The 10,710-nt window shown below is 42.0% G+C and overlaps 2 protein-coding genes across 3 annotated transcripts; one reads left to right on the plus strand and one right to left on the minus strand.

Moving 5' to 3' along the window:
• Positions 1-14: 14 nt before the first annotated feature.
• LOC131107623 (protein LEG1 homolog) lies at positions 15-3,295 on the minus strand. The gene is made up of 8 exons (XM_058057824.1): positions 2,938-3,295; positions 2,747-2,827; positions 2,409-2,482; positions 2,225-2,329; positions 2,018-2,136; positions 1,806-1,947; positions 1,618-1,714; positions 15-326 (listed from the first exon to the last, which is right to left on the minus strand). Exons 1-8 carry the CDS (start codon positions 3,233-3,235, stop codon positions 175-177), a joined length of 1,068 nt encoding a protein of 355 aa, XP_057913807.1. The 5' UTR covers positions 3,236-3,295; the 3' UTR covers positions 15-174.
• Positions 3,296-4,845: 1,550 nt separating this feature from the next.
• Positions 4,846-9,668, plus strand: stx7l (syntaxin 7-like). Of its 2 annotated transcripts, none has more exons than XM_058057549.1 (10): positions 4,846-4,914; positions 5,424-5,517; positions 5,652-5,721; positions 5,826-5,916; positions 5,991-6,128; positions 6,448-6,494; positions 6,960-7,050; positions 7,350-7,422; positions 8,673-8,755; positions 8,976-9,668. In XM_058057549.1, exons 2-10 carry the CDS (start codon positions 5,433-5,435, stop codon positions 9,069-9,071), a joined length of 774 nt encoding a protein of 257 aa, XP_057913532.1. In that variant the 5' UTR covers positions 4,846-4,914; positions 5,424-5,432; the 3' UTR covers positions 9,072-9,668. The 2 variants fall into 2 exon arrangements, with proteins under 2 accessions (XP_057913532.1, XP_057913533.1); XM_058057550.1 differs by lacking the exon at positions 4,846-4,914 and adding an exon at positions 4,922-5,249.
• Positions 9,669-10,710: the final 1,042 nt, after the last annotated feature.

Below are 10,710 nucleotides of genomic sequence, written 5' to 3' on the forward strand. Positions count from 1 at the left end.
GAAATCACAGAATATTTGATGACTTTTAACCGTTTTAATGACCTGTTTTCCATCTCAGCATCCTGGTACATTTTGAAGTCAAACAGACTCAATCATGTTACTCAATGTAGATTTGTTTGGGTTTTTTTTCTTGATGGAGCGTCCGGCCCCCTTCCGGGCCCGTCCTGCCGTCCCTTAGCAGCTGGTGGCCATGCCGGTGATGATGGACAGGAAGGTGCTGGTAGCGAAGCTGGGATTGAGCATGAGCTGCTCCAGCATCTCTCTGCCTTTCTCTCTGTTGGTCACGGAGCACATGGCGCTACGCCACATGCGCACCAGGGACCCCCCTGTCAAAGCCAACCTCTCACGTGTCAGTGCTCGTCTTTACAATACAGTACTTCCATTACCATAATGTCAGTAAAAGGCCACAGAAATATGGAAATCCTCAAATAATGGCCTCCGTTTCCAAAATAAGGCCCCCCACAACTACACGATAATATGTACATGCTCCACGTGCCACTAGATGGCAGTAATTGCCTTTAGAGCTTGCACGTTTTACTGTGTAGTACTGTTCATACCAACCATGCTAATGGTAACGGTTTAATTTCATTTGAACATGCATCAGATTACAATTGAATGCATCACATAATCAGTTCACAGTTCCACATGTCCAAAAGGAGTAGGAAGAAGCAAAGCTTATTAAATCCTACCCCTCCATCTGGTACTTTTACAATCACTAACTCTTACATTTGTTCACTTCCTGCTTTCCTAATATAGTTTAAGGTTGTTTTTTTTGTCACGTCCCAAAGTGAGCATCCAATGACATAATGTGTACCATAGTAAGTGTCAATATAGTGATATATATAGCACATCATGACTGGTTCAAGACTCTTCATCCTTGTATTTAGCAAACATCAACTGCTTGTATTGTTTCTTGAATTAGCTCATCGTTGTGCATTGTTTGACTTCCTTACTCAATCCATTCCATAGTTTGATTCCACATACTGAAATGCTATGGCTAGCATAACGTAGTCCTAGCATAGAAGTGTTTCAAATGTACTTCTTCCCTGAGATCATATTTCTCCTCTCTTGTCGAGAAGTATTGGATGACATTTTTAGCTAATTGGTTATTTTTAGTCTTATGCATTATTTTAGCTGTTTGAAGATGAACTATATCAGCAAGTTGAAGTATTTGTGATTTTAGAAATAAGGAGTTAGTATGTTCTCTGTAGGCGGCATTATGAATTATCCTTACTGACCTTTTTTGCAGTACATTTAGCGAGTGAAGATTGCTTTTATAGTTATTAGCCCATATTTCCACACAATAAGTAAGATATGGTAGAACCAGACAGCAATAAAGAGTGTGGAGTGATTTCTGATTGAGAAACATTTTTGCTTTGTTCAATATTGAAATATATCTGGCCACCTTATGTTGTATATTTGTAATATGAGCTCATATTTTTCCAGCTCATATTTTCATCTATTGTGATCCCCAGAAATGTATTTTCTTTCACCCTTTCAATGTCTACACCGTCTATTTGTATTTGTTTATATTTCAGCATCTTTGAGGGATGGCATGTAATGGGGTGGAGGCCATCATCTGAGGCAATAGGACAGGACATTTAGATTGTTCCTTACCCAGCATGGTGTTCATGTTCTTCATCCAGGAGAAGACAGACAGAGTGTGGTTCTCTTCCTGGGTCATGTCGGCTATGTTGGGGGCGCTGTCGCCCTCCTAGCATATGAGATCAAACGCAACCTCAGTTACCTTCATCACAGAGGACCTGGACTGATGGACAGATGAATAAAGTAGTGGCGATCCCGACCTGCAGGATGCGGCCCGGCAGCGGTGACAGGAACAAGATGGACTTCTCCAGGTTGGACTGGAAGTTGGTGGCTGACACGTATTCGGCCGAGTTAAGCCAGCTGGAGGCGAAGTTGATCTCAGCAGAGGAGTAGAGGTTCTGCCTGGATATGAAGACCAGTAAGCCACGGTGACCTACGCCAAGAAACGTACCGTTTCCACGCTGGACTTTACTTGGTATTGCAGACTGCAGATGCGTGCAGTGAAGCCATGTGAGCCTCCCAGTAGAGACCGAGGATGGCGTCTTTCTTCTCATTGTTGGGCAGGGTGGAGTCAATGGAGGCCTTCAGCCCCTTTAGACAAACACAAAGACCTTCAAAGATGCAATTCTGGAGCGAGTGGAGCAACTGTGACTCCCGAATAGGGCGGTTCCTTACACACCTGGAAGAAGGCGTCCCACTTAACCATGACATCGGAGTGCCGAGTTGCGCAGTCGGTGTAGGTGGTGCAGTAGTCCTCTGTACCTTCAGGCGCCTGCATCTGGACCTGGGGACATCGCACTTGGACCATTAGCATCACCTTCAAATATCCTTGGTCTGCATGTCCACTCTGTGTGAGTCCATACCGGGACTACTTCTCCGAACATGCCCTGCTGGGCGGCGGACAGGAAAGGCAGCACGGACGTGAAGTGGTTCACACCTGGAGGACAATGACGAGCATTTAGGACTATTGCTTTTCAAACATAAACAACTGCGGCTGTAGGCAACTTCCAGATGTAGTTTTTGAATCAACATCACAAGATGACAGTATCATGTGGCTACGTTTTTCTTTTCACTTTCTCATGCACTCCAAGTCATTATTAAAGTAAAAAAAAATGATAAAACCTAATTAATGTTTTGGTATAACATGGCTGCAATTAGAGCATTGATGGTACCACCAGTGTGCAGGCTATCCTGTACTTACAGCCCCACCAGCTATTGGGCGAGATGTTGTCTCCGGTCTGCAGGCCGCCGTTTGCGGCACTGGTCGGGTCGGCGAGACGTCCTGTGGAGACGGAACATGACATATGATAATACATACCATGCATTAACCAGTCAGAAACTGCATAGGAAATGCATGTTTTAGCTGTAAGGGGGTTCCAAAGAAGGGCTGACCTGAAGTCTGCATCCATCCCAACTGCAGAGGCAGACCCCAAATAGGACTGTCAGTCGGGTTGGTCCCCATGGAGCCCATGAAGGGATTAGTAGCGACGATCATCAAGCGGTAGAAGCTCATACGGTGCAGGAAGTTCCAAGGGTCGGGCGTCACAACATTGTCCTGCACGGACAGCTCGGCCACCTGGGTGGCCGTCTGAGACCACTTGATGGGCATGCCGTTGTCGACGATGACCGCCGAGTAGGCCAGGGACGCCGCCAGGGCCAGGAGGAGGCAGGAAGCCGGGAGACGCAACATGGTTGGAAGCTGGGGAGGAAGGAGTCAACAGCAGAGATGCCGGGCTGAAGAGGAGCGCAGAGGCCTGGGACTTTTATACTCCGCCTCGGGTGACGGTCCACCCACCTGAGGTCAGTGACTGTTACATAAAGGATTGTGTACCCTGAGACCGAAAACTATTGACTTTTGGATCAATGGACGCTGTGTACTTTCACAATGCAGTCGTCAGACAAGCAGACGACACATGTCTCACTAACGTTATTCTTATTAGCTTTAGCTTCTTTATTAGCTTTGTGTAATGTAATGTAATCATTGACATCCTAACAAACATATCAACTTTATAAGTCACTCCTATAATAATAATAAAATATTATTTTCTATGTTGTTTATTAATTGTTGGTAATAGCATAATGAAGAAAATAAGTCAAATAAAGATGTCAGGTTTTTATTGACGTCAAAGTTTGCACATAACTTTATTTCACACTCAGCTAAGAGCTAGTGAAGACATTATAGCCCCGCCCAGCTTGCTGGCTGGCTTGTGTTGCTTACCATCATGACCGACTCCATGACCTACAGTATTCCACTCGGTTACATGCATTTGTGGCAAAGTGAGCTATCTTGCTATGTAGCGTCTTTGATATGAACCTTATTGTAATTTCCTTGATTTCTGTAGCCCGTTGGTGAACTTCTTAGCTGGCTTCCAAAAGTCCAACGTCCTGTCAGACAAGCAAGGTGAACGTTCATGCACTAGCCGGCAGGTCACCACACTGTGCTCAGATGAAGGCATATGCGTTTGAATGTAAATTTACCAGGCGGCTAAAGTTCATCCAATAACATGTGACTTGCTTTATCATGTGCATGCATTACTCAAAGTGACCCCGGTTCTTGGACCACAAACTGATGTGCTTCATATTGTGATATCGCACTGGGCGTGCAAAGAAAGAAAGGGAGCTTAAATTCAGGGCCTCCACGGGGCCTTAAGCAAAATTTGATTTTGGGGCCCTCACACAAGGAAGTTAATTGCTCTTGGGGCCCCCTTAGTGGCCCTGCCCCCCCAAAATGCTACTGTCCAATCCTACGATTATGCTGCGTTCAATACAACTCGAGGAAAGGTGTAATGTTTTTGTGTGCTGTGCTCCAAGAAGCTAGTGCATGCTATAGGGGTGGAGCCGAACCCGAATACGGTATTCGGAACGGCTTGAATAATTACGTATTTTTTTATGAATAATTAATTTGAACAAAAATGTTTGTATTCGGGAACAATTAAAACATATCAGAAAGCTGCATTTCTTGGTGAGGCCGCACTGCATGCCCGGATCAGCCAATGAGTGACTGGTGTTCAGCAGTCGGGGGCGGGGACAGAGCAGTGAGTGGGGGAAAAAAGTATATATATAGATATATATAGATTCCAACTATTTATTGTCATTAATTTATTTTTCTTTCTTTTGGTTAATCCATAATTTGTAAAACATAATGAAGCACGTTTTAATATGCATATTTAATAGGTGACCATACTAACAATGTTTAAGTTATCTTATATTTTGCACGAGAGGACAGGAAAATAAATCCAGCTTTGTTGTGGTTTTTTTATCAGCTTGTGATTTCCTTGTGATTTGACTGGCTGACGTCACTGCAGGTCACATGACAGGGCGTGGTCAAGAACTAGGAAGCAGCCGCTCGGCAAGTCATCGCTACTGAAGGTAAAAGTAAAAACTTCTAACAGTTTTTGCTCCCTTTTCGACTGTTTTTCTAGTTTGTAGATGTAAATCGGATTTAAGTTAACATGTTATAGTGTTGGTGAAATGGTTTGTGATTAAAAAGAGTTGAACGAGTCGACGTGATTGCGCATCAAGCTTCGACTTTGGGATAAAAGGGCGGCATAAACCTTGACGTAAATCACGTCAAACCACAAATAAGTCATTTTCAGAACGTCCACCGTCTCGTTGGTAACCACATCTGGCCAATTCCGCATCTATTTTGTTGGGCGGGGGGCGTTTTGGAGAAGTGAAAGCACCAAGCCGAACCCTCCTGGTTGGTAAGACGTTTTACACTCCGGAAGTCTTAACGAACCACGTGACTTGTATCACTTCGTAAACTTCAGCGTTACTCTCGCGCCCTTTTATTGTGTTTATGTGTGGACCAAGATCACGTTGTGTACGTGTTTTAAATATTGTATACAAGTACAAAATGAAGTCTTGTCATCTTGCAGGTGTCCACCATGGCCTACCAGGCTGGGTATGCTGAGGAGCCTAATGCTTTGGTCCAAAACATCAGCTCCAACATCCAGAGGCTCACCTTGCTCAGTAATCACACACACACTCATATAGCTACAAGCTAAAACATGCACTATGCATATTTTTTTCTTGTATTATAAAAACTATTCTTGTAAAATTGATGATGAGACTAATGTGACCATTCTTCTCTCCCGCCTGTGCAGCCTCCGAGCTGCAGAGGGCGTTGTCACTGCTAGGAACGGAGCACGATGGCGACCAGCTGCAACAGACGCTGTGAGTTGGACGTGTTTCTCATCATCAACTGTGAAGGATGAAAACTTGAATCCCTTCCGGTAGGAGAGTGATCACCCACGGCTGATTGTGTCTTTGGTTGCCAGGCAACAGAACCAGCAACAAGGTAATCAACTCGCCAAGGACACTGACCGACTCATCAAGGCCTTCAGCGCGCTTCCGGTCGGCGCCGACCAGGTGCAGAGTCTTGTTTTATGTTTTTGTTTACATTTCTCGCTGTGTGACTTACTTATTTCACACTTCTCTTTTAGCGTCAGAGAAAGATCCAGAAAGAGCGTCTTTTGAACGACTTCTCTGCGGCGCTGAACAACTTCCAGAGGACTCAGCGGGAGGCGGCCGACAAAGAGCGAGAGTTTGTGGCCAGAGTCAGAGCCAGCTCCAGGGTGTCGGTAAGTAGCCCGAGCCACAATTGTTAAATAAGACGTGAAAACCACATTGCCTTAGAAAAAGAATGGGAATAGCAGTGATCTGTTCCAGGGTCAAACTGTGGCCATCATAAACCCTTGACTAACCGTGCAGGGACCTTTTCACATTCTTAACTGTCACATAAGATACGGTATAAGATTGTGCAGTGTGCTTTATATTAGTTTCACATTTGAAAGTTGCATCATATAGCTTGGTATCAAGACTTCCTGGTTTCCATGGTGATGCCATAAAAGAAGCTCTAGCATTTCGTCAAACTGTTATTATTCACGTTCTTTCCCGCAGGGAGGCCAGCCTGAGGCCCACCATGGAAATGTGAGCCCTTTCTCAAGGTAGTTACTTGTGTTTTGTTATTACCGCCACCAAGGAAGCTTTATGTTTCCATAAAAATAAAAATAATAATAATAATAATTATTAAAAATAAAATAAAATAACATTAATAAAAATTAAAAAATAAAATTAATTTAAAAAAAACTTAAATTATATTAGGAAAGCAGGAAGTGAACAAATGTAACAGTTACTGATTGTAAAAGTACCAGATGGAGGGGTAGGATTTAATAAGCTTTGCTTCTTTCTACTCCTTTTGGACATGTGGAACTGTGAACTGATTATGTGATGCATTCAATTGTAATCTGATGCATGTTCAAATGAAATAAAACCATTACCATAACCATTTGTTAGGATTAAACCCAAACTACTCAAGTACTGAGTTGAAATGTTCTTTTTTCTTAATCTGTGTATATAGTGTTTGAATCTCAGGCATGTGCATTGATTAACATGGTGATTTGGTGTTGCAGCGATGCCCAGCTGCAGGATCAGGTGGAGGCGGTCACTGAGGACGACCTCAGGCTGATCCAGGAGCGAGAGTCCGCCATCAGGCAGCTTGAGGTATCCAACACTTTGAGCTGTCTCAAAAAAAGTGTGCATTTTTGGAATTTTATGTGAGACATGATCACACAGGTCTTTCTCTTTTCTGTGAATAGGTGCGTCCCAATACGTGCATGTACAGCTGCCTCTTTTTAGCTGGTTTTATATTTTCAGAACACAGAAAAGAGACAGACCTGTGCGTTCATGTCTCACATAAGGATCGAAGGATTGTACATGATGGCCGTCATGACAAAAGAGGAGCACGTTTCCTTGAACTGTGCGACATTTAAACTTGAACTGCTTCTATTTTTGCGTTTCAGTCGGACATCACAGACATCAATGACATCTTCAAGGACCTGGGCATGATGGTCCACGAGCAGGGCGACATGATTGGTAAGCTCCTGTGCATGCATGCGTTGCCTCTAAGGCAGGGGTCGGGAACCTTTTTGGCTAAGAGAGCCATGAAGACCAGATATTTTAAAATGTGTATCTGTGAGAGCCATATACATTTTTTTAAACATTGAATGCAATAAAATGTGTGCATTTTTATGTAAGACCAACAGTTTTAGATATAATGGGCTCTAATTATGTAGACCAGGCACACTACCCCACGCCAAGAGGGTGTGGCCAGCACACTTTTGTGAGCAGCGCAGTGTCCAATAATAAATCAAATACTTGCTGCCATTAATGCAACTTCTGCTGCTGCATGGTTTTGCACCGTACTCCGTATATTTCATTCTTTTGGCCATCTTTGCCAGAAGGCTTGGTTCTGCAGCTTTAGCTAGGTGACTATTTGACTAAAGGAGGAAAGTTTACATTTACATCTCAATGACCGAGGTAGACTACCGCATTACCCAGTAATAATCAAGTTTTGGTGTTTGACCTGGAAAATATCATCAGGAAAGATAGATATGGTCGGCCGTATTGCAGTAGAAAATAGATGGACGGATTAAAATGCATAAGAAAGTTGTTGATTTTTAATATTTTTAACAGTGATTTCTGTGATGTTTACTTTAAAATGTTACATTTTTATTGTGGTAAATGCTTGAGAGCCAGATACAGTCATCAAAAGAGCCCTACCTGGCTCCCGAGCCATAGGTTCCCTACCTCTGCTCTAAGGGTTCATTTGTAGGTCTTTTTTTAAATGTGAACAAGGAAAGTGAACGCTTTGATCAAAACGGTAACAAAAACAAAAATATCTCTCTTCCTTATCTTGGTCAGTAGTGTAGCATGAAGGTGTCAGTAGTGTAGCATGAAGGTCAGTAGTGTAGCATGTAAAGGCAAAGTGAAGACACATAGCCCACCAACACTATGAGATTTACTGTATTTCATGGCTGTCATGTGTTTAGCGTATTTAGGAGTTCAGATGGGTATAACTTATGTATATGTTGTGACTTACACATAGACTGACAACATCTTGTATAGTTAAATAATGGATCGATAACTACTTTTATTTTTTTCCCTTCCTGTCTTCCATTTATAAACATAAAAGAAATACTGTTTGAAATACAGTAACAACAATGGTCTATTCAAGAGAAGTGTAATCCCACTGTATCTCAACAAAACAAAAAGCATGAAAATGAAACCCTAAAAGCTTTTCAAATACACTCATAAATGTTAAAAAGCTCGCCTGTCGTCCACAGACAGTATAGAGGCCAACGTGGAGAATGCAGATATGAACGTCCAGAGAGCCACGCAGCAGCTGGCACGTGCTGCAGACTATCAGGTAAAGAAAAGAACCCCCACAACAAACACATTTGAGATAAGAAGTAGGACAAAGTAACAAGAAGTGTTCCAAGCATAAGTCACAAAACCATAGCATAGCAAATAAACCCTCTAACCTCTGTCTCTTGGACAAAAAAGCTTCACTCTCTACATGAATAATCAGATTTTTTTATTTCATTTTTGTCCCTCCCTCCCCTTTCCCTAAACCTCAATCAATCAAGCGGAGCTCTCGGAAGAAGATGTGCATCCTGATTTTAGTGTTGATTGTTGTCATTGTTGTTATTGGACTCATCATTTGGGCGTCAGTCCGTAAGTGAGGGATGCTCACGCTCCTCAAAGTGACCGTTATTCTTTTTACAAATGCTGGCTTTCTCAAGCGACCCTTTGTTTGATTGTGCAGGTGTACCTAATGTAATGGCCAATGATATGCAGACAATCCTTACCGGTCCACAAATCCCGTCTGCAGGGAAAAGTTGACGCAAACATTGTCATGTACAGTAGCATTAAGTTCTAATCACTTGTTAATGTACACATAGTTTTAATTGAGGGTCTGACATATTTGAACAATGGAACTTGATGAGCTCATGTTTTATACACTCCACAGTCTCACCATAAACATTAATATATACACCATAACGCCATAACACCAAATCTATGTTCAAGTTTGCCTTAAAAAAAATCTTTGTTTTGAGTTAAAAAAAAAAAGATTTATAACCTGAACATACCTCACAGGAAGTTATGGCAATGCTGCCTTTTCTAACTTGGTGATATGAAGGAAGTTAAAAAGCAGGTAGCTGCCAAAAAAGTGCATAAACTGCTGATTGTTTTTTTTTAAGACTATGCTGCCTCGTGTGTGTGAAAATGTTTTGATTAAATAAATAAAACTATAAATAAATGAACCTTATCATAGCAGAGTGAGAAGAGTCCTGTTTGTGACACTTTGAATTGAGCAAAATGACAGACGCACGACAGCTGCTTCTTCTAACCGATAACTTCCTGCTTCTCAACACCGATATGGTACCCATAACCTTTTCATATCTGCTTTTATTTACAACCCAGGTCTTCACCTGGAGGATTAGAAGGACTGGATCAAAGTCTCCTGAATGTAGCCTACATGCTAACCACTCATGCTCCCTCATTGGAACATTTTTCTTTAAATTATTGGTTATTGGAGATGTATTTTTTGTTATTGTGTTTATCGATATGAAGTCATATTCCCTCATATTGGTCCCAAGAATTATCGGTCAGATATGTAATTATCGTGCACCTGTAATTAAAATAATGAATTCAGTCATTTCCATGTTCCACCGCTAGAGGGCAGGGAAATGCCAAACCAAAATATTGGGATAAAAAGGCCATTCTATTGTACAGTAAATGCTTGACAGATTTTGTGTCGTAGTTATATTAAAAACAACAAGACAGTACACGAGGTCTACGGACCCGCAATACTGCGGTTCGATTACTGCTCCTCTGCTATATTGTGGGTTTTCAGAAATGAATGAATGATGGCTGTTTGGTAGACTACGGTCTATTATTATTGAAATACAAGTGATATGTAGTATTCTGATCACTTGGCAGCAGTAATGCCACACAACATTATGACATGTACATGACATTACCTTGCTAGCTTGTTAGCTCACTAGCTTAGCTGAGTGACTTGCAAAAACAAGTTGCAGGCAATTGGCCAGAGAGCACAGTATGCTGCTACATTGAAAAAAGTATACAATGAATAATAGGAGTATGAAGGTGTCTATAGGGGTGTTATGTCATACCAACAGGGCTCTAATAATGTTGAAAAACATGTGTTTAGAGAGTCATAAACAGGTTTTCTATGCTCTATCAAAATATTAGCATTGAATCTTAATATAGCTGAAGTTCATGTGGTCTGGAAGTAGTTGGCCCCTATGTTCTCCTTAACAGGTGGAAAATGACCAAAAACGATATGAGAGTCAAAGG

The sequence above is a fragment of the Doryrhamphus excisus genome, chromosome 19, assembly GCF_030265055.1.
Source record: "Doryrhamphus excisus isolate RoL2022-K1 chromosome 19, RoL_Dexc_1.0, whole genome shotgun sequence".
Taxonomy (NCBI): Eukaryota; Metazoa; Chordata; class Actinopteri; order Syngnathiformes; family Syngnathidae; genus Doryrhamphus; species Doryrhamphus excisus.

Bases quoted from the DNA above. Each gene is read 5' to 3' on its own strand.
- LOC131107623 (XM_058057824.1), bottom strand. From the start codon at position 3,235: ATGTTGCGTCTCCCGGCTTCCTGCCTCCTCCTGGCCCTGGCGGCGTCC. The intron at 2,483-2,746 runs GTAAGTACAGGA...ATTGTCCTCCAG, and splicing joins GCCCAATAGCTGGTGGGGCT to GTGTGAACCACTTCACGTCC. The intron at 1,715-1,805 runs GTCGGGATCGCC...CTCATATGCTAG, and splicing joins TGCCGGGCCGCATCCTGCAG to GAGGGCGACAGCGCCCCCAA.
- stx7l (XM_058057549.1), top strand. From the start codon at position 5,433: ATGGCCTACCAGGCTGGGTATGCTGAGGAGCCTAATGCTTTGGTCCAA. The intron at 5,518-5,651 runs GTAATCACACAC...CCGCCTGTGCAG, and splicing joins CCAGAGGCTCACCTTGCTCA to CCTCCGAGCTGCAGAGGGCG. The intron at 6,129-6,447 runs GTAAGTAGCCCG...TCTTTCCCGCAG, and splicing joins GAGCCAGCTCCAGGGTGTCG to GGAGGCCAGCCTGAGGCCCA.